At 54.4% G+C, this 18,176-nt stretch overlaps 1 protein-coding gene across 5 annotated transcripts in view; it reads left to right on the top strand.

Moving 5' to 3' along the window:
- The window catches only part of SSBP3 (single stranded DNA binding protein 3), a 154,968-nt gene that overhangs the window by 101,196 nt on the left and 35,596 nt on the right, over positions 1 to 18,176 (top strand). For all 5 annotated transcript variants that reach the window (XM_036026149.1, XM_036026148.1, XM_036026146.1 and 2 more), the window contains one exon: positions 10,167 to 10,256. In XM_036026149.1, coding sequence (XP_035882042.1) covers positions 10,167 to 10,256 — 90 coding nt within the window. The remainder of the gene's footprint in view (positions 1 to 10,166; positions 10,257 to 18,176) is intronic.

Genomic DNA, 18,176 nt, shown 5'->3' with positions numbered 1-18,176 from the left:
TCCAATTTCTTTTGCGTTGTGACCTACATCATTCTTTATTTGCTAAACCCTCTGAGCAGGCAGCAGTAATAAATCAATTAATGACTCCGATGAATCGTTTAATGGCTGACAAAATAACACTAAAGCCAACAGCTTGCATCTCTCCAGCAGTACCAAAGGACGCTGGTTGACTGGGGTGGGGACGAAACAGGGACTGTTAGCTAAATTAGCGCAATTAGTGCATGCTTTAAAGGCTTAGGTGGCATCTGCTCAGCTCTGAGCCTGTGCATCCCACCCTGCAAACCACGGTGGGAGGCTGCTGGCTGGCTTCCTGGTCCATCAAGAGAGCCCTGGGACTCCCGGCCCCTTCACCTACACACCCCTGCCCAGCCAAGTGATGTCTTTCCTTGCTGTGGTACCAGGGGACTTTGGGGAAACCTTCCAGGTGAGGAGTGTTTGTCCCGCCACGGCAGAGGATGAGCCAAGGGAAAGGGATTCTGTCCCCACTCACTCGTGTGCCAGCTGAGCCAAGTGTGGGCTCCCATTCTTGAGAGATGTACTGAGGGCCATGCCTTGAACGATTTCTTTTACACGTAGGGGGAAAAGTTTCTAGAAGCAGGCAGTTTTTTTGTTCTCTGCGCACCTCAATCCTGGCAAGATTAAGTTGTCATTGGAACTAAGCATGTGTACGGGTCCACGCCAGGGAATTTTCCACTTTACCAGAAGCAGCTGCCAGTGTTCTTGTTAAGGAGCTGTCACTGGCCTACCATGACATGTTCGCAGTTGTAAGTAGCTCCTTTAAGACAGTGAGGAGGGGTGTTTGTGTGTGGGTGTGGGTGTGTTGCTAATGGTGTAAACCAGGGCCCGAAGCTCATCTCTTTAAAAAGAAAGCCAGCATTGTACAAATGGTGTGCTGCTGATCCAGTCCACACTGTTCATTTTCCGGGGTGCCTCTAGCCCTTAATCTCCCTCCTCTTCAGTGCACACGCCTAGGACCCGTGCCCTGCGCTGTGCAGCCCTGCTAGGGGAGCGTTTGCACATGGAGGAGGGCGCCCTGGCTGGCATCCAGGGTATAACCAGGTATTAATTACACAGGGCTCCACCTCTTACACAAACCGTGCCCTTTGATCCAGTTCCCAGAAGACGCTGGGTGCTTCCTGGGATGGACAGGCAGGGCCCAGGGCAATGGTGGCCGTGGCCTTCTCAGCACAAGTAGTTCCTTTTCCTTTTGGAAACGTTCTGACTGGGGTGTGCCTGTTTTTAATTTCTTAATTAAAAAGTGGTATTTTTCTAACATGGGGCCGAGAGAGGCCACTCCTCAGAAGAATGGCTCCTGCTGTGCAGAGGACTCTGTCTTCCAGCAGCCTCAGCCCCCTTTTCTTCCCACCTTCCTCTGTGTCTGTCACCTGCCTGGTGCTGTGTTGCTGGCTCAGAGGCGTCTGTTTACTGAGCACTTATCATGCCTGAGCCCCTGCGACTTTCCAAGTCCCTTACCTGAGAGCCATGTTTAAGTTCCCTGGACCCCTGCAAAGGGTAGAGGGCTCCTCTGTTCCACAGATGATGTCGAAGGATGCGGAAAGCTAGAGTGAGGCACCCAGGAATGCTAGTCCCCGGAGCGCGGAAGTGCTGGGCTTCAAATCCAGACTTGCCCCAGGCAACCACCATTAAGCATCAGTTTTAAAATGTAGACCAGAAAGGCATTGGGTGTAGCCAAGAGCCAGGCTCTGATTTTAGCAGATCTGGACTCAACTTCCATCTCTGCCCATTTCAAGCTCTGTGACCTTGGACAAGTCCCTTGACATCGCAGAGCCTCCCTTTTCTCATCTATAGTCCCTACCAGGTTGCTGGATGGGCTGGGGACAGAAACTGGGTAAGCCACACAAAAGTGAGCTGGGCTAGCTGGGTCAGCAGTAGCAGCCTTCTTAGACTGGGTGGATGGCTCCCCTTTGGAAGAGCCCCCTTTCGTTGGGGGAGAGGAACAAGTAAGCCCCAAGCCCACCCTGAACCCAGAGGTGGGATGACGCTCTGGGAAGGGCAGAGACCTGGTGGGATTTGTGCTCTGAAGGAAGGGCTGTCAGAAGGCCTGGTTTTCAGGCAGGGTTAAGATGACAGCAGTAATCTCTCACGTCTGTATCACCTCCTGCATCTTCGAGTCCTGCCATCCGTTAAGGCCCTGGCTTGAGTGCTACCTCTTCCACAAAGCCTCCCTGATCCCCCTAATCCCCTCCTCGCAGCACCTGCCCAGAGCACCCCCACATCCCTCAGATCTCTGTCACCGAGACTCACTTCACTCTCCAGACCCGAGGGCGGAGCCCTGCCTCTCTCATCCCCTGTCCCGGTGGGCCCGGTGCATACCCAGCAGCCCCAGGAGCCAGTGTTTGCTGAATGCAGCCTGTGTAAGCGCCCACCTACCTTGTTTCTCCTCCTCTGCATGGGATCTTGTGTGTGCGTGTGCGCGCACGCACACACACACACACACACACACCCTTTCCTTAGTGAAGGCCAGCTCTGTGAAATATTTGTCAAAAGGACCAGAGCTAGGAGTTCAATCTGCTTAGGGAAGAGCAAGACGTAGATGACGCCAAATGCAGAGAATGCACTGTGCTTACCTTACATTTGTAGTGACCTGTCTGTTCTTTCTTTTTGTAAGTGTCTAAAAACACAGAACCCTTGGGAACAGCAGGGTTTGGGGAGTGGGGTGAGACACTGTTGTTCAGGTTTCTTGAACCCACGGTAGGGGGTGGAGGGGCAGAGAGCCTAAGGTGAGTGTCACTTGGGTAATGTGCTTTTCTGTGCCTCTGTTTCCTCACCAGTAGACAGAAGTGACATCATCCCAGGGAGGCTGGGGAGTAAGTGGCATCCCCTTCCCTCTTTCCCTGTCTCTGGCATCAGTCACTTCTGCTTCTCTGTGTGCTCCCTCTCTGCATCCTTGCATCCATCCTCTCACCCCAGGAGGCAGAAGGGATATGGGACTTTCTTAGGAAGAAGCCCTGACGGCAGGACACCTCTCTTGGGCCTGGGGCCTGGCTCACTAGGTTGGGGCTGTTTTCGCCTACTCTTGGCCTTTTTTCAGGTGACTTGGCTAAGAGCTCAGTGTGACGCCTCCTGCTTCCTCAGATCAGCAGGACCTCAGCTGCCTGGTTTCCAGCTGAGCAGAGGGCTGGAAGGTGTGTCCAAGTCATACAGTAGGTGGGTTCCAGCCCTCTGACCCTCAGTCCAGGCTCTCCTCTCATGTAATCCCCGGGAGACACCAGGCAGTTCTAGGTATTGGTGCTCCTCTTGTAACAGAGGGGCAGCTGAGGCTGAGACAGGCAGCGTGGCTCTGATGTGGCAGAGTGGAGGTCAGGCCTACACAATTTTGATTTGTAATGGGGTCTTGTTAACGCAGCCAACCCACGGCTTCCTGAGGCAGCTCCCTCTCCTCCTCTGCCCTGGAGAAGCTTTTGGTAGACCAGAGCATTTCGTCTGCTGCTGGACCCAGGCTGTCCCTGGGCTCTGGGAGAGCACGTCCTCCTTCCACGTGACGGCCTCTTGGCTGTTTGGGGGCAAGGATCCTGTGTCACTCACTCCTGTGTGTCATCTGAACTGTTTTTAACGCCAGCTAGTCTCATCTCTTCACGCAGCAGCAGCAGCTCCGTGCTGTCCCCGCACCACAGAGTGAGAGCCCCTGTTCTCCAGAACGGATTCTCGCCATGGTCTGTGCGTGAAAGCTGGAAGCCACACCTTTACCTTCCCTCCTTTGGTGTCACTTTCTTGGTCTGGGTGATGCCATTCCCTCCGCACATCTTCAGTTTGTCGACGCCGCTAAAACTCCCTCTTGGAAACTTGGCCCAGAGGGACCCAGGTCACCTTAGCATTTTGCACAGAAGGCTGAAATCTCTGCCTTGATGACACCAATGCAAGCATCTCTCCCACCCCCAGACACGGCGGTGCTCTGAGGCCTTTGTTTCTCACTTGTCCTCCTCATCTAGTTAGCACAGGAGGGTCTTCATTCCTCTACGTGACCTCCATTTCTACATGAGCCAACCCTTGTACCCCAATGTCCTGGGTGCTGGCCACGTGGCCTGTGTTGAGTTTCAGTCAAGGAAGGCCACGCTGGGTGCTTCCACGTGTGGGCCCCACACCGCAGCACGATGAGGCATGAGTGTTGGGGTGGGGTGAGGAGGGAGGGATTTTCGGCCTTGTAAATCAATCAGGAGGGGTTGCTGGGCTGGCAGGAGGCCCGTGGCTTGCTCTGTGCATTTGCTGCTGTTTGGTTGTCCAGGAGCCTCTTGTGCACAGAGCCATTGTTCAGACAGAGTGAAAATGGGGGGGGGGGGGGACTCATGCTGGTTTGTGAGTGAGGATAACTGGGGCTCTCGGGGTAAGGCTGGAAGATAATACCTTGTAGGGAACGTCCCCCAGACCCTCACTTCCTGACGGACACATGAATGCTTGTCCTTTACCGTGAAATACCACAATGCTGGATGGGAGGCTTTTGTTTCTTGGTTTCTTTGCAGGGGCCTTCTTGCATCGGGTGAGGAAAGGGCCCAGTACCACACCGAGGACTCGCCAAGTCTGTTCTTGGAGCCTTGGGTTCTCTGGGTGTGGGAAGGTTTGTCAGTGATGTATTGGGATGCTTGGTACCGGTAGGGTGGGGCTCTCAGAGGCCGCTTGTCTGCTTAGAATTCCTCCCTACCGCCTAGGGCACAAAGTCCAAATTCCTCAGCACAGCTTTCAAGGCTCCTCACAGTCGCTTAGATTCCGAGGCCCCAGGTTTGAACCCTGCTTCTCCACCGGGTGCAGGGAGGGCAGGCAGAGAGAATACACTTACTGTGGGGCAGGGGAGGTGTTCAGGTGTCCCCTCGGTATCGGAAACCAGGTTTGGATAGCGGGGTCCGCCTGTGGTTGGCGTGGCACCTGCGAAACCAGCTGGCGAGCATCTGAAGCACGTGAAGAGGCCCCAGTGGTTGTGGGACCACCCTGGGATCATAAAGAAACCCTCTGTAGGGAGAAAGTTGAGGGATCAGCCCTCCTTGGAAGGCTCCCAGACTGTGAACAAAACTAAAGTACTTCCAGAACTTCAGGCAGTTGTCTGAAGGCACCTTGGACTTTTCCAGTTGACTCGACCCAGGAGGCTTAGAGGAGGCAGCTGGCTGGCGTGGGCCACACCACCCTGCAAGGCCTGTTTTCTATTTAGAAGGAATTTTAAGTTTTGTAAAAATGCATGCGTTACCAAACTGCATGCCTGATTGGGGGGTGGGGGGCTCTGCCTTTGCAGTCCATGCCTGCACACACATGTGGGTAGATGTTGGTGAGGAGGGCCTGGGATGGGGGGACACAGATGTCATCAGCTGTTACCTGCAGGCTCCAGTAAGAACTAGGTTTGCGGGTGGGTTTTAACATTTGATCTCTAAGTGTTCTGTAGTGCACAGGGGAGAGTGAAAATGCAGGGCCTTCTGGAAAGAGGATTGTCCTCCTGTTCACACAGGAGCGATTGTTCCCAGTCCCTGTCGCCCTTGGGTGTGCAGACTGAACTGGGGAGAACAGCCTGGAGGAAGGGCCCTTGGAGTCATCTTGTCTCACTCCCCCATTGGACACGTGAGGAACCAGGCCCGAGTGAGAAAGGACTTGTCCATGGGGTCCCAGCTGGGGCTGAGCCCATGGAGGGGCAGAGGGCGTCTCTGGTTTCTGAGTTCAGCGCTCTTTCTGTTCCAGTCGGGGTCTTCTGTCCTGTGCACCTTCCACACCCCCAGCATGCTGTAGGCCTTAGTGAACTTCGGTGGCGGGGGGCGGGGGGGGGGTCTTCTGTTTGGGTTCTGTGTGTTTAGAGAAAACTCATATGAGATGCTTTGCCGAGTGCCCTAATGGAACTCTAACTCAAAGTTGGAAACCACAGGGAGAGGCCAATTCCTAGCAATCTGGAAAGGCCTGCCTCCAGATGGCCAGGTTTAAGCAGGTCTTTGAATAATAAAAGTTGTAATCATTTATTGAACACCTGCTGTATGCCTGACATCATGCTGGCTCTTGGAGATGGGGGAAACTGCCTTGCTGTTGAGGGGTGGGGGTGGTGTCTCATTAACCCTTTCGTCACCCAGTTGTACCCATTGCTGCTTGTCATTTTCTTCATGATTTTCTGCCCTTTGGAAAGTTTTTTGTTATTGAACCATTTTTCACCTCATAATCAAAGAATGGCAATAACTGTTGTAATTCAGGGCACAGATTTAAGTACTGCAGACTACTTAATTTTGCTGCTAAAGGAGGCTTTAAATGATCAACGTCATCTCTTCAGCTTCCTGCCACCTTAGTCACTGCCAGCAAGGCCTTCCCTTCATGGAAGGGCCCCGGAAGTGCATGCTCCACCCAGATGTCGGAGCAGAGAACCGCACAGTCTATTTAGTAGGACCGCGGCCGACTCATCCCTGACAGCCAGAGGACTGACCGTGGACCGTGGACCACCCACCCACCCCCAGTTCCTAGGACCGCCAACTCACTCCCAAATCCGTGGAGAATGGGACGTTGGAGGGAGGGGACAAGTCATGCTCCCAGGTTCAAGGTTTCATTTAGAAGGTTTTTAAAAGTTATAAGGTATCCTTATGTTATATTCATAATATATAAAGAGCTCTTATGAATCACTAAGGGATAGAGTCACATACTCAAACAGCAAAGGGCGTGAATGTTTTACCGTGAAAGCAGATGAGCAGATGGCTAGTGTGAACCGTGTTGAAAGGCAGTGAACCAAAAGGGAAGTCAGAATACTGAAGAGAGAGCAGTTTGTAATGACCCGGTTAGCAAACACTGGTGTGATGCCCGTTCATTAAATTGGGTCAATAGTGATATATCTATCTGTGTTAATAATAGGTCCAGTTTAAAAAAATCAGGTTTTCTTTGACCACCTAATTGGGTGGGGGTAAGTGCTTATGACAACATCCAACAAAATGCTGTTACTAATAATTTCCCTTTTACTTTGCTGTGCTATAAAATACGAAAGTGTTTTAAACTAAACGGTAAATGCTACTAGGTTAAGGAATCGGATTGGTGAAGTTTCCAGATGTGTGAAAGAAAGCATTGCTTCTGGGCTGTGGGTGGAGGAAGACCAGGTCTGGAGTCCCTGAAGCAGACAGATGGGGAAAGTTGTCGTGGGCCTGCTCCCTGTTCTCGTCTGTAAAGTAGGGGTGCTTGTGTCTGCCTCAGAAGACCAACTTGGGGATTCAGGGACAGATGGCGTGAAAGCACCGCTTTTCTGAACCTCAGGCCAGACAGCTACCACCACCCGCACCGCCGGGGGCCAGGCCAGCCGCGCGCCACAGCAGGAGCGCGTCTCTCTCGCCCTCCGCCCTCCTCTCGGGAACACGGCAGTTCCCCAAGGAGAGTTTCGGTTTTCCCAAACTGATGGCCTACTCCCGCCTCTCTCACTGTCACTGTCCACCCAGCCACCCGGCTTGGCAGGTGGACTCGGATCAAGTCGGGACTAATGGGAGGAGTGCGCCTCTGTTTTGGAAAGAGAGGTCCATTCTCCTTTAAATTTTTATATGCAGGGGTGGGCAGACGTAGGGTTAAGTGTCCACTCTCGTTGGTTTAATTGCCAGCCATCACTACTTAAAACATAAATCGTAAGTGAGGATATGAAATAATAACAATAATGACGATAAGCAAGGCAAATAATACAGTGATTAATAAATAAATAGTAGTACAAGGATAAACTTACATGCTTACAACTGTGAGTGTTACTCTTTCCCAACCCTGTATATAAGACCGTTTTTCTTTGGGGAGGGAGGTGACTTTTATAAGTGGTCTGAAGTTTGGAGGGATAAGTAGATAAAAGTAAGCAAGAAAACTTCTATTAAAGGATTAAAGGAGATAGTAAAACACATTGTAAAGCTGATCATTGGAATCGAGTCTTACAGACATAGGACAGAATTAAAATGCCCAGAAACAGACCTTTGTAAGAATTTTGTCTCTGGTTTCAGATGGGTTGGGAAGGACTCATGGACACGGACAACAGTGTGGTCATTGTGGTGGGGGAGGGGGGCGTTAGGGGGACAAATGGTAATGGAAAAATAAAACAATTAAAAATACTAGAAAAAAAAGATGAGTAGGGGGCGGATCATACTGAGGTCATTGGCTGTTTGAGGAGTAAAACCCATATTCTTTACCAAAATGACATCCTGAAGGATTAAAGAGTTAAATATAAAACCAGTCTCGGAAAGAACTTGAAGGTGGATAATTGCCTCACCCTGATGTTTTTTAAACTTTTCTGCTCCTGCTTCTGAGGAATAATTGTTGGTTATAAATCACGAAAAGTTGCATTTTCACTGAGCCGCCAACCACAAACAAACAGTGCAGCTAATGGAGAACCTGGCGTGTCCCCCAGGCAGCCCTCCTCCCAGACAGCGCCTGGGTGGGGAGGCTTCTCCTCCCTCTGGGTGGGGCCGTGGCCTCAGACCCGGGGAGGTGGGGAGACCTAATCTGTGATGTGTGGGGTGCTAGTGACACATCACAGCAGCCATTCAACTGGCGCACCGCAAGGAGTTCTAAAACATGCGGTATCTGACTGTTTGGTTGGGGCACTGACCTCTTTTCCCTTTAGATGGTCAAATAAAACAATGACAACAGCCAACAGAACCATAACCGTCTGGTGTGAGTGAATCGCAATTACACCTTTTTATCTTGTCAGATGGTAAGAGATACATCTTTGGTGAGCCACAGAACTTTAGTGATGAGTTCACGTGTGCCGTGAGATGAAAAGGCTGAAAGTCGCTGCACTGCGGGAGGGTTGGCAGAGCCTCTCTGGTGACAAGAGACGGTTACTTTTCTGTAGGCAGAAGCATTTTGAAAAGTTGGGCCCGAGTGGCCAGCCCAGCCCCACTCCATTCTCTCTACCTAGGGTCTGTTAAGACACCTACTGTGTGCCCACACTGAGTCCTCCTTGCCTCCAGGTGGCTGAGCTTTCCTGGTTTACAAAACACAGCACACTTAATCCTCTACAAGCCTAATGACCAGGTGGGACACTAAGCCACTCCCACTTTTTACAGGAAACTCGTGCAGAAAGGCCAGTTGGCTTGTCCATGGTCATCTCCTGCTAGTAGAGGCACCAGCCCTTGAGCCCAGACGTGCTGGTTCCCACGGGGACCTGTTCATTCTGCAGCACACATCGTGTTCGTGGAATTCACACGTTGCTTCATTTCCTTCCATGAAGAGTCAGAAGTCAGGAGTTGTGGCTCCTGTTTTGCGGCTGAGGACAGGGAAGAAGTGACCCCTTCGAGGTGGTGACAGAGCAGGCTGCATTCGTGAGAGCAGAGGAGGCCGTTTCTGACCCCAGTTGCTCACTCTTGTCTCACAGCTCCAGTCAGACCCCCTGGGAGGCAGTTAGTGATTCAGTTTCGAATTCTCAGCCCTGGTGGGACTTGGGGACCACTGAGCCCGAGCCAGTGGGGAGGGGCAGGGCCCGGGCAGGGTGGTCGGCCGGCGCCTTCCTGCGCAGCCTGCCCCTGCCTGCGCGAGCACGGGGCCAGGCACAGACACGCCGACCACACCAGCAGGTGGGGCGCAGATTGTCTGGAAGGAGGCCAGGCTGAAGCGAGCAGCGTCTGTTCACCCCTGGGAGGCATTTGCTGAAGCAGATGTACCAGGTAAATGCCAGAATAGCAGCGTTTAAAAGGAAAAGTAACGGCCCCCCCTCACCCCCCATTGTGTGGCCTACCTCCTGTCCTACAGCACCCAGGACCTTGACGGGACCAAAAACACACCTGCCCTCCCTCATTGTCTCCAGGGACATTTCCCAGCTGGGCTGTCTGTTTGTTCGTCAAGTTGTGGATATTTATTGGTCTTCGGCTCCGTACAACATGCCAGCCTCCTAGAGAGGGTACAGACGTTTACGAAGCACCGAGCTTGCCCTGAAGGAACTGCACAGAGCAGCTGGGTGGGTCAGGCAGGGCCTCCATGCGTTAAACAGCTGCTGCGTGCCGGCCACCCACTGCATCTCTGCAGAGTGTGTACAAGGCGGTGGACGCTCCCCCATTGCAGAGATGAGGAAGTGGAGGCTCAGAGTTCATTCCTCACTTGCCTAGGAAGTGACACCTGGAAAGGTGACACTGAGAAGGGTCTGTGGAGGACACGGGCGGACAAGAAGGGTGGGGCCAGCGGTTGGAACTGTGTGTCTCTCGTGGGTGCAGCCTCTCTCACTCTTCACCTTCCTGTCTCCACAGAGTGCAGCAGCCGCCCCGAGCCCAGTGCTTGGCAACATTCCCCCCAACGATGGGATGCCTGGAGGCCCCATCCCCCCGGGTTTCTTTCAGGTACGTGCTGGGCCCTTGGTTGGTCCTGCGGTCCTTTCACTCCAGGCCATTCTCCGGCAGGCGGGAGGGAGGGAGAGGGAGAGGAGTGAGGCGTAGCTCAGTTTGCCATGGTCTAAATACTGTTGCTTTATGCTGGTGGAAGCCCTTCTCTTCCCATCCCTTTCTCCACCCCACCCAGCCCCGAGGCAGGGAGAAAAGAGATGGAGAGCAGACACCTCCTGCATGTGCTGGACTTTGTCTTCACACCCGCTTCGCAGTCCTGGCACCGCTGCCCCTGGTCAGGCAGGCGGCGGGGCTACTTCCAAGTCCACGTGGAGCTGTCTTTCAATAGAGGCTTTCTTTCTTTCTTTCTTTTTCTTTTTTTTTTTAACAAGTAAACTGTTCTTTGTTTCTGTTGTGTTGCTGCTGTCGTTGTCCTTGTTTACTTTGCCTGTCCAAACTACAAACCTTAGGCATAATCTAAAAAACCCAGAAAACCCACCGTCCTGGCAGGTCTCGGAACCCTGTCCCTCTGGTTAACCACTTGATTCTTTCCGAGTGCGCTCACGGACGGCACCCCATGAGCATCTGTGCCCGCGCCCTGCCCCGCTGGAGCAGGAGCAGATCCCACACCGGTCCAGAGCCTGGCCTTTTCCAAGAGACCTTGTCGGGTTCTCCTCTGGGGCTCGCTGTGTTGTTAGGGTTGGGTGTGGCCGCCACCCACTCCGTGCCTCTTCCTCCTCCATCTGGTCCATCCCCTCTGGGGGACTCATTCCATTCGAACCAGACTGAGATGGCACGCAGGGCTGGAAGGAACTTGATGATGAAGCTCGAACGTAACCTCCCATTCTTTCAAACCTGCTTGCCGCTGGGTTTGAGAATCTGCCTGAGGTCCCCAGGCCCTTTGCCAGGTTAGCACTTCCAGATAAGAATATGGAAGGAGTGGTTGTGTGGGAAAGAAGGCAAAGATTCTGTGTGGGGGGGGAAGCCCAAGAATTCTAAAATGTGACCGGGGGGCAGAGTCCAAGGACGCTGGTGCTCAGCGGAAGCCAGAGTTCCACACCACGTGTGTGCAGCAGGGAGCCACGGGCTGCAGGAGGCGGGGGCGCCGTGGTCTGGGGGCGTCTGAGCAGAGACAGGAAGAACACCTCCAGGGGCGTTAAGGGTGGGCGATGACCTGGAAGACACTGTGCTTTGCGAGATTTCACATTTTGGTGTTAACTCCCGGGAGAGGAGGGTCAGGACGTGCTGCTCACCAGACGTGCTGCTCACCAGTGCTGCTCACCAGACGAGGGAGTCCGTAAAGCACGGGCGTTCCCTGACAGCAGAGGCAGCACGTAGCCCGGAAGGTGGTGGTAAGCAGAGTGCAAGGGACACGAGGGTGGCAGCTGAGGGCCTTGGACGGCCGCCCGTGGTAAGCGCATTCTCAGCACACTGTCCAAATGGGGGTCTTGTCCCAGGAGTGGAAATGGGTGTAGCCTCGGAAACCAGTGTGCGGGCTTCAGATTGGACCAGACCAGGCATACGCTAGGGCTCAGCTTGGGGTTAAGGCCACAGGCATCAGGGAAGAGGGGCCAGACCTCAGAGAGAGAGTGAGACGTTCGAATCCTCGGAATCCCACGGGTCCAAGAAAGACAGGGGCCAGGCAGACTCTACCTTTCTGCCAGAGGGGGGAACCTAAGGGGCTACTGTCTGAGATGGTCATCTGTGCTACAGGGCAGCCGTCTTCTGGCCGCTACACCCAGGGCATGCCACCCCCAGCTGGTGGTTTTCCCCACAGGGGTTTTATCTGTGGGTCATCTTTCTGATGATGCCACGGGTGCCCGAGATAGAATTCAGATGTGGCCATCATGCCTGGCGCAAAGAGCCCACCCAGGTACCAGGCTCCACCTGTGTGCACCCCTACTGAGGCACTGCCTGCTGCCATCTGGGTGCCCAGTGAAGATGGCGGGAAGAGGTGGACAATAGGCAGCTGTATTTTTAAAAATAGACCATTAACTTCTATTTTGACCTGAGTCTGGGGCAAGGCAAGGTCTGCCTGATATGTGGGCAGCTCCCTACTTCCTGCTTTGGTATAATTTTTCATGGTTAAGGCTTAATTCCAGACATACTTCTTGGGCCCTCCCCTGTGACGTTCAGGGGTGTGTGGTCAGCAAGTCCAGGCTGATTCCTGTCCTTATTTAGCTCCCACCAGCCACCGTCACTTGGAGATGACTTTTGGACTCTCTTGACCTGAGGTCTTCCCTTACCTCTGTCAGGGTGAACCACCCAGAGCTGGCTGGTCTTTGAGCAGAGACCTGTGTGCTGTGGCCTCTCTGCTTCCTGGGTGACTTCGGCGGACACCCCGCCCCCCTTCCCAGGGCCTCGTTTCCCCATCAGTCAGATGAAGGTGGAGGGGGTCTCTCTTGGTCCTGATGCCTGGGACTCCCTTTCCTCACTGGGGCTGGGTCCTGCTACAGTGAAAGGGTGTCTTCCCGGCAGGAGTCGGTGGCTTCCCATTTCTGGAGCTGGCTGGTTCACAGCAGGAATATTAGCTATTGATCATCGACCCTGCCCCTTGCTCATCTTGCAGGCGGCCACTCTGATACTGGAAGAGAAGTAGAGATGGTATTGAGGGTTTTATCTGTTGCCAACAATTGCACTTCCCCTGCTTGGCCACAACCTGGGCGGGCAGCTCTGCTGTAGGAGGGCCTTTGCACTGGGGAGCCAGCCGGGGTTGGCTGATCAGCTTTGGCCAGCCCAGTTTTCAGGTCAGTACTCCACCCCCAGTGAGTGCTAAATTTAGAAGCCAACAAGGCTGCCAGGGTGGGTGGGAGGGAGCAGCCGTCCACCCCCCACTCTGGCTCCTCAGGAAGCAACACAGGGGACTCCCTTCCTTAGGCCTCTGGCTGCCAGGCTGTGAGGCTGCTCCCGGGGTCAGAAGGTCTGGCCTTCTGTTTGTTCTGTACACTCTGTGTTTGGGTTTCTGGGGTGGACAGTGCCCGCCTGGTCCTGTGGCATGAGCTTGTGTGTGGTAGCAGCAGGTTGAGGGCCGACAGGAAGGGGGTTTGGGATCCGGCCGTATTCACTATGTGGGGTTCTCGGCGGTCGTGGCGGAACGTTGCAAGGGCATTCTAATGCTGTGTGTTCCTTGTAAAGAGATTGCCTTAGCCCTGGCATCCCCAGCACCTGGTGTGCACTGGTACCCCCGGTTTGAATTGAGTTTATTTGTGTTACTGACATTTATTACCAGGAGTATAGTCCTAGCCCCAAAGCTCTAGATCTGACCAGACTTGGAGCGTCTGGGGTGGGGTTCTGGAAGGGGGCAGGGAGCAGAAAACTACAGCTTGAGGACACCTCCTTTAGTGCCCCTCTGCTAACACACTTGCTGAGTGACCTTGGGCAAGTCACTCTCCATCTCCGGGCTCAGTTTCTTCACCAGTGGATGAAACCAGGCAGACCAGATGACCTCTCACAAGCCTTCCAACTTGGATTTTCTGCCTTGGATCCAGATGGATTTCACATAATCAAGCAGTGGCATTTTTTTCATGCAGCTTAAGGCAGTTGGGCTGCACATCTGGCAAACTTGCCTTGGCCTTGGCTTTGACCAGGCCCACTGGTCTGGGTGGGTCCCAGCTCCTTGGCCCTAAGGTAGTTGTAAGGGAGGCGCTGCCTCATGAGGATTTCTAGGTCCAGAGCTGGGGAATTGTGGGAGGACAGGGGTCATGGAGAAGGGAGCACTGGGTACAGGCTGTTTTTGTTCTTGTTTTGTTTTAAATTCCAATAATTGTTTTTAGTTATGTAGTGTTTTTAGACATGCAGCTACTTCTGATCACAGTTGTTTGTGCCAGGGAGGCATGGCTGACTGGGAGAGGGAGACTCAGGAAGGTGGCCTGCCCACAGTCACCAGCCCGGGTGTGAGGAGAGTCTGGACTAGGCTGCCTGGTTCCTGCTCCTAGAGCTCCAGTGCGGACACGGGTCTGCTTGTCTGCAGGAAGAAGAGTGACTAGAGGGAAAAAGGAGGGAAAGAATGGAAGGAGAAAGAATCTCTAGCCATCTTCTCAGAAGTGGCCAGTGTTTCCATTCAGATGCCAGCTGTGATTGCTTAGTAAACACTACTTAAAACACCGTGTTGAGAATGATTCTGAAGCTTTACCCAGGCCCGACAGATACTGACTGGCCAGATCTACCATGCACGTGGGCATGTCGTAAACAGTAGTTCATATCCCACACATTTTCCATCCCTGACCTAGTCCGGACTTCTCATCTGTGGATGTGGAGTGAAGGCCCAGAGGCAGGTGGGACTGTGGTTTGTGACACTCACTGGCCACCTCTGATGTGACGGTACAGGGCTTGGCTCTAGGCCAGGACTGAGTTAACTGTGGTCTGCCCACGTCATGTGCCCACATGAGCACCTAGCCCACCAGGGAGACTGGCAGGGAGACCCATGCCCGCCCTGTAGCAGGAAGCAAGAGACCTGCCTGCCCAGACAGGAGATTGGGAGGGCTTCCTGGTGGTAGTGCAGCCCCGGCTGGGGCAGTGTCCCGAATGAGGTGGTGCTCAGTGGGGGTTGAAGCTGGAGCGGTTGCCGGCGTTCGTTGGTGGATACTGTTGGCGCGTGTGGCCCAGTCCGGTGGGCAGTGGGAAGCACTGGGGTACCGCCAGGTCTGCATTCCAGAACGGTTGCTTCGCAACAGCTCCGTCAGCTGTGTGGGGGCGAGGACCTGGGTGCTGAGCGCACTGGCGGACACTGGCACTGCAGAGACCCAGGGAGGGTGTAGGGCTAAAGACCTACGCCTCCTCTGGAAAGACAGCCTTGGGGGACCCAGCTCCCTTTGCCCAAAGCTCAGCCCATCCTGCCCTAAACACATTTTCTCCTGTGATGGGGGGCGGTAGGGGCTGATGCATCCCCCATTCCAGTGAGCCCTCGTTCCCGCCAGCTAAGCCCATCTACCTTGGAAAGACACTGAGGTCTGCCTCCAGAGAGCCCTCCCATCAGTTACGGGGGGAGAGGAGAAGGAGCAGATGATGTGTATAGTGCGGGGAGCCAGAGAAATGATCCAGAAAACAAAAGGGAGAGAGAAGCACACGTGATCTTGGACCTTTCCTCGTGAGGGTGTAGGGAACACTTCTCTCCTCACCTCCTGTAGAGGTAGCCGGGGTTTCTGTAGGAGACAAGCAGCCTCGGGAGGGTTCTGATGACGTGCTGGACAATCAGTTCTGCCATGTAGGAGCCTCTTGTGAGGCTCCAGCCCTTAGATCTCAGATCCTTGAGAAAAATGAGGAGGAAGACCGATTTGCGTCTTTATAGGGAAGACAAGTCTACCACTTGCCAATTAACAACGCAGTAGTGAGCCCCTTGCCACTGATCATAACCAAGCAGAGACTAGATGCCTGACAAGAGAACCTTGGGGACTGTGAGCCTTGGGGTGGGGTGCCGTGTTTCTGGGGAGGGTCAAAGCCCGGTGAACGAGAGCATGCCAGTGCAGCAGCGTGGCCAGTTCTAAGAGCTGGGCCCAGGGCTGTCCATTTCCTGCCTTCCTCTCCAGCGGGAAGCAGGCAGCAGTGGCCAAGCAAGCCGACATTCCTTCTGCCAGAAAGCTGCTGCAACAGGAAAGACTTCTCTGTGCTGACCAGAGCAAGTCTGGGACTCGGGAGACTTGGGAAGAATTAAACTACCTTGTTTTTGTGGTTTTCAAAGCCTGCTCCTAGGGAGGCTTTGATAGTTGGGGATTTGGATCCCCATTTGATAGATGGTGAGTCTGAGGCTGGAATCTAAACCATGTGGGACCTGGCCAGGCTGGTTGATTACCTTAGCCCATGGGGTAAGGTATGGTCTCTGAGAGCACAGTGACCTCCTAGTCACCCAGACCTGGTGAGCGCTGCAGACTAACGAAGCAGACGTGGACCTCACTGTCTGGTGGAGGAGGCAGGCGATGATGACATAGAGAGGTCAGTGTTGTGGGGGCTGCCTGGGAAGGCTGCCTCCAGGGGCTGGCATTGGAGCTGAGGCCTGAGCTGGAGGCAGTTGGGGGTGGAGCAGGCAGGATGCCAGGATGGGGTTTGAAAAGGCAGTTTGGGATGGCAGGCGGCCTGGGTGGCTGGTTGGGGTGGCGGCTGTGGGCGGTGGGGGTGGGTCCATGTGAGCCATGAATTACCTGCACAAAAGACTTGAACCTAAAGACAGGGGAGCTGTGGAAGGTTTCTAAAAGGGGATGACATGATCCTAGGAAGACCACCAGTGGCTGGAGAGGCTGGGGTCTCAGCAGGCTGACCAGTGTGCAGGTGTGGGGTCCAGGCTGCGGTGCCCTCGGGAGGTAGCCAGGGCTGAGCTGAGGTGGTGGCTGGGTGTAGCAGCCTGTACTTCCCTGCTGGAGCCTGGTGGGCCCTCAGTGGATGTTGGCACTGGGGAGGGAGCAGAGCCTAGAGGAGGCCCAGGGTTCTGGCTGGAATCGGACCAGGCTGGCTAGGTCTTTGAGGTCGAAGGCTGTGGTGCTGGGAGGCTGAGCCCGAGCTGCTATCTGCCTGTCGGGCCCCACGTGTGGTCCTGTGGCTGTCCAGCTTTGCCTTCTCGGGCAGCCCCAGCCAGAGCTCTCAGGCACGAAAGTGGAGCTGTCTGAACCCCTCTTCAGGTTGTTGGTGGAACACTGTGCAGATCAGAAAAGCCATCCCCAGCCTTGGCCAGGCAGCTCAGTCGGCTAGCACATTCTCCCAGTACGCCAAGGTTTCGTTCAGGATGCGTACGAGGCGCAACCAATGAATACATACATGAGTGGAACAACAAATCTCTCTTTCTCTCTCTCTCTCTCAAATCAGTAAATAAAATTTGAAAAAAAGAAAAGAAGAAAGAAAAGGCATCCTTCTCTGATTTCCATGACCCTGTGCCGTGGGCCAGAGAGCTAATGCCATTCCCACTGTGTGGATGAGAGGAAACCGAGGCTCAGATTGGCCAGAGTTGCTCAGGGAAGACAGGACGGGGCTGTGAGATCCAGAGATTCTTGATGAACCCCGTCTGTTGGGGAGCAGACCCCCGCCCCCGCCTGGCCCCACTCTGACCCCGGGCCCTTGTTCTCTCTGCGTCTCTGTGGGCAGAGGGGTCTGACAGATGCATCGGCCTGTGTGTGTGAGAGGGGACAGAGGTGTGCTGTGTCGGGGGGCGGGGGGCAGAAGCAGCCCCTCCTTGCAGCCCCCAGACCTGCTGTCTGGCTCCAGACTGACAGAAGGCAGTGTCACCCCTGCTGAGAAGGATTAGAGAGGAGGCAGGATGCCCAACTGCTGTCCCCAGCCCCGCCCCTGTTCCAGGCTGACTTGGCTCCTGAAGTGGCAGCCCCCCCTCTGGTTACTGTGCTGAAACCCTTGGCAGGCTGTAAGCCTGAAGACCCCTGCCCTAGGAGTTGGGCACCCTGGTTTGAGGCAAGCTGTGCTGCCAAACTGCTGTGTGTCCTTGGGAAGGTGTATTCCCCTCCCTGGGCCTTAGTTTGCTCATATGTCCAGTGAGAGGTACTCAGGAAAGCTTTCTAAACCCCTGGTCATTTTGAAGGACTGTGGTCTGGGCTGGTCCAGTCACCCCCGCCGCCCCTTACCCTTGTCGTTCCCCCCGCCCCCTCCACCATTGGACCTCCCCCAACAAGTCCTGGTCCGTGTGGAAAGGCCAGGAGAAGAGGGAGGAAAAGCCTTTTTTTTTTCTTGCCAATGCCACCTCCACAAAGGTCAGACTGTGCTCCCACCCTGCCCGGCAGCCAGCCTGGTGCCTAACGTCTGCCCAAGAGGCAGATGACCGGCCCTGGGCTCCTAGCAACAGTGGACAAAAGGTTACTCCTGACGTGCCAGGCTGCCTCTGTTCCCCTTGGCCTCCCTTCTAAAAGGGGGGGGGGGGGGGGGGGGTTGAAGCCTTGACTGGTGCGTGTGCCTCTGTGCACACGTGTGGGCCTGTTTGAGTCTGCACATACAAGACACCCCCCT

This window comes from Phyllostomus discolor, chromosome 5 (assembly GCF_004126475.2).
Source record: "Phyllostomus discolor isolate MPI-MPIP mPhyDis1 chromosome 5, mPhyDis1.pri.v3, whole genome shotgun sequence".
NCBI classification, from domain to species: Eukaryota; Metazoa; Chordata; class Mammalia; order Chiroptera; family Phyllostomidae; genus Phyllostomus; species Phyllostomus discolor.
The sequence above is the reverse complement of the archived record's forward strand: the minus strand, read 5'-3'. Positions and strand labels throughout refer to the sequence as shown.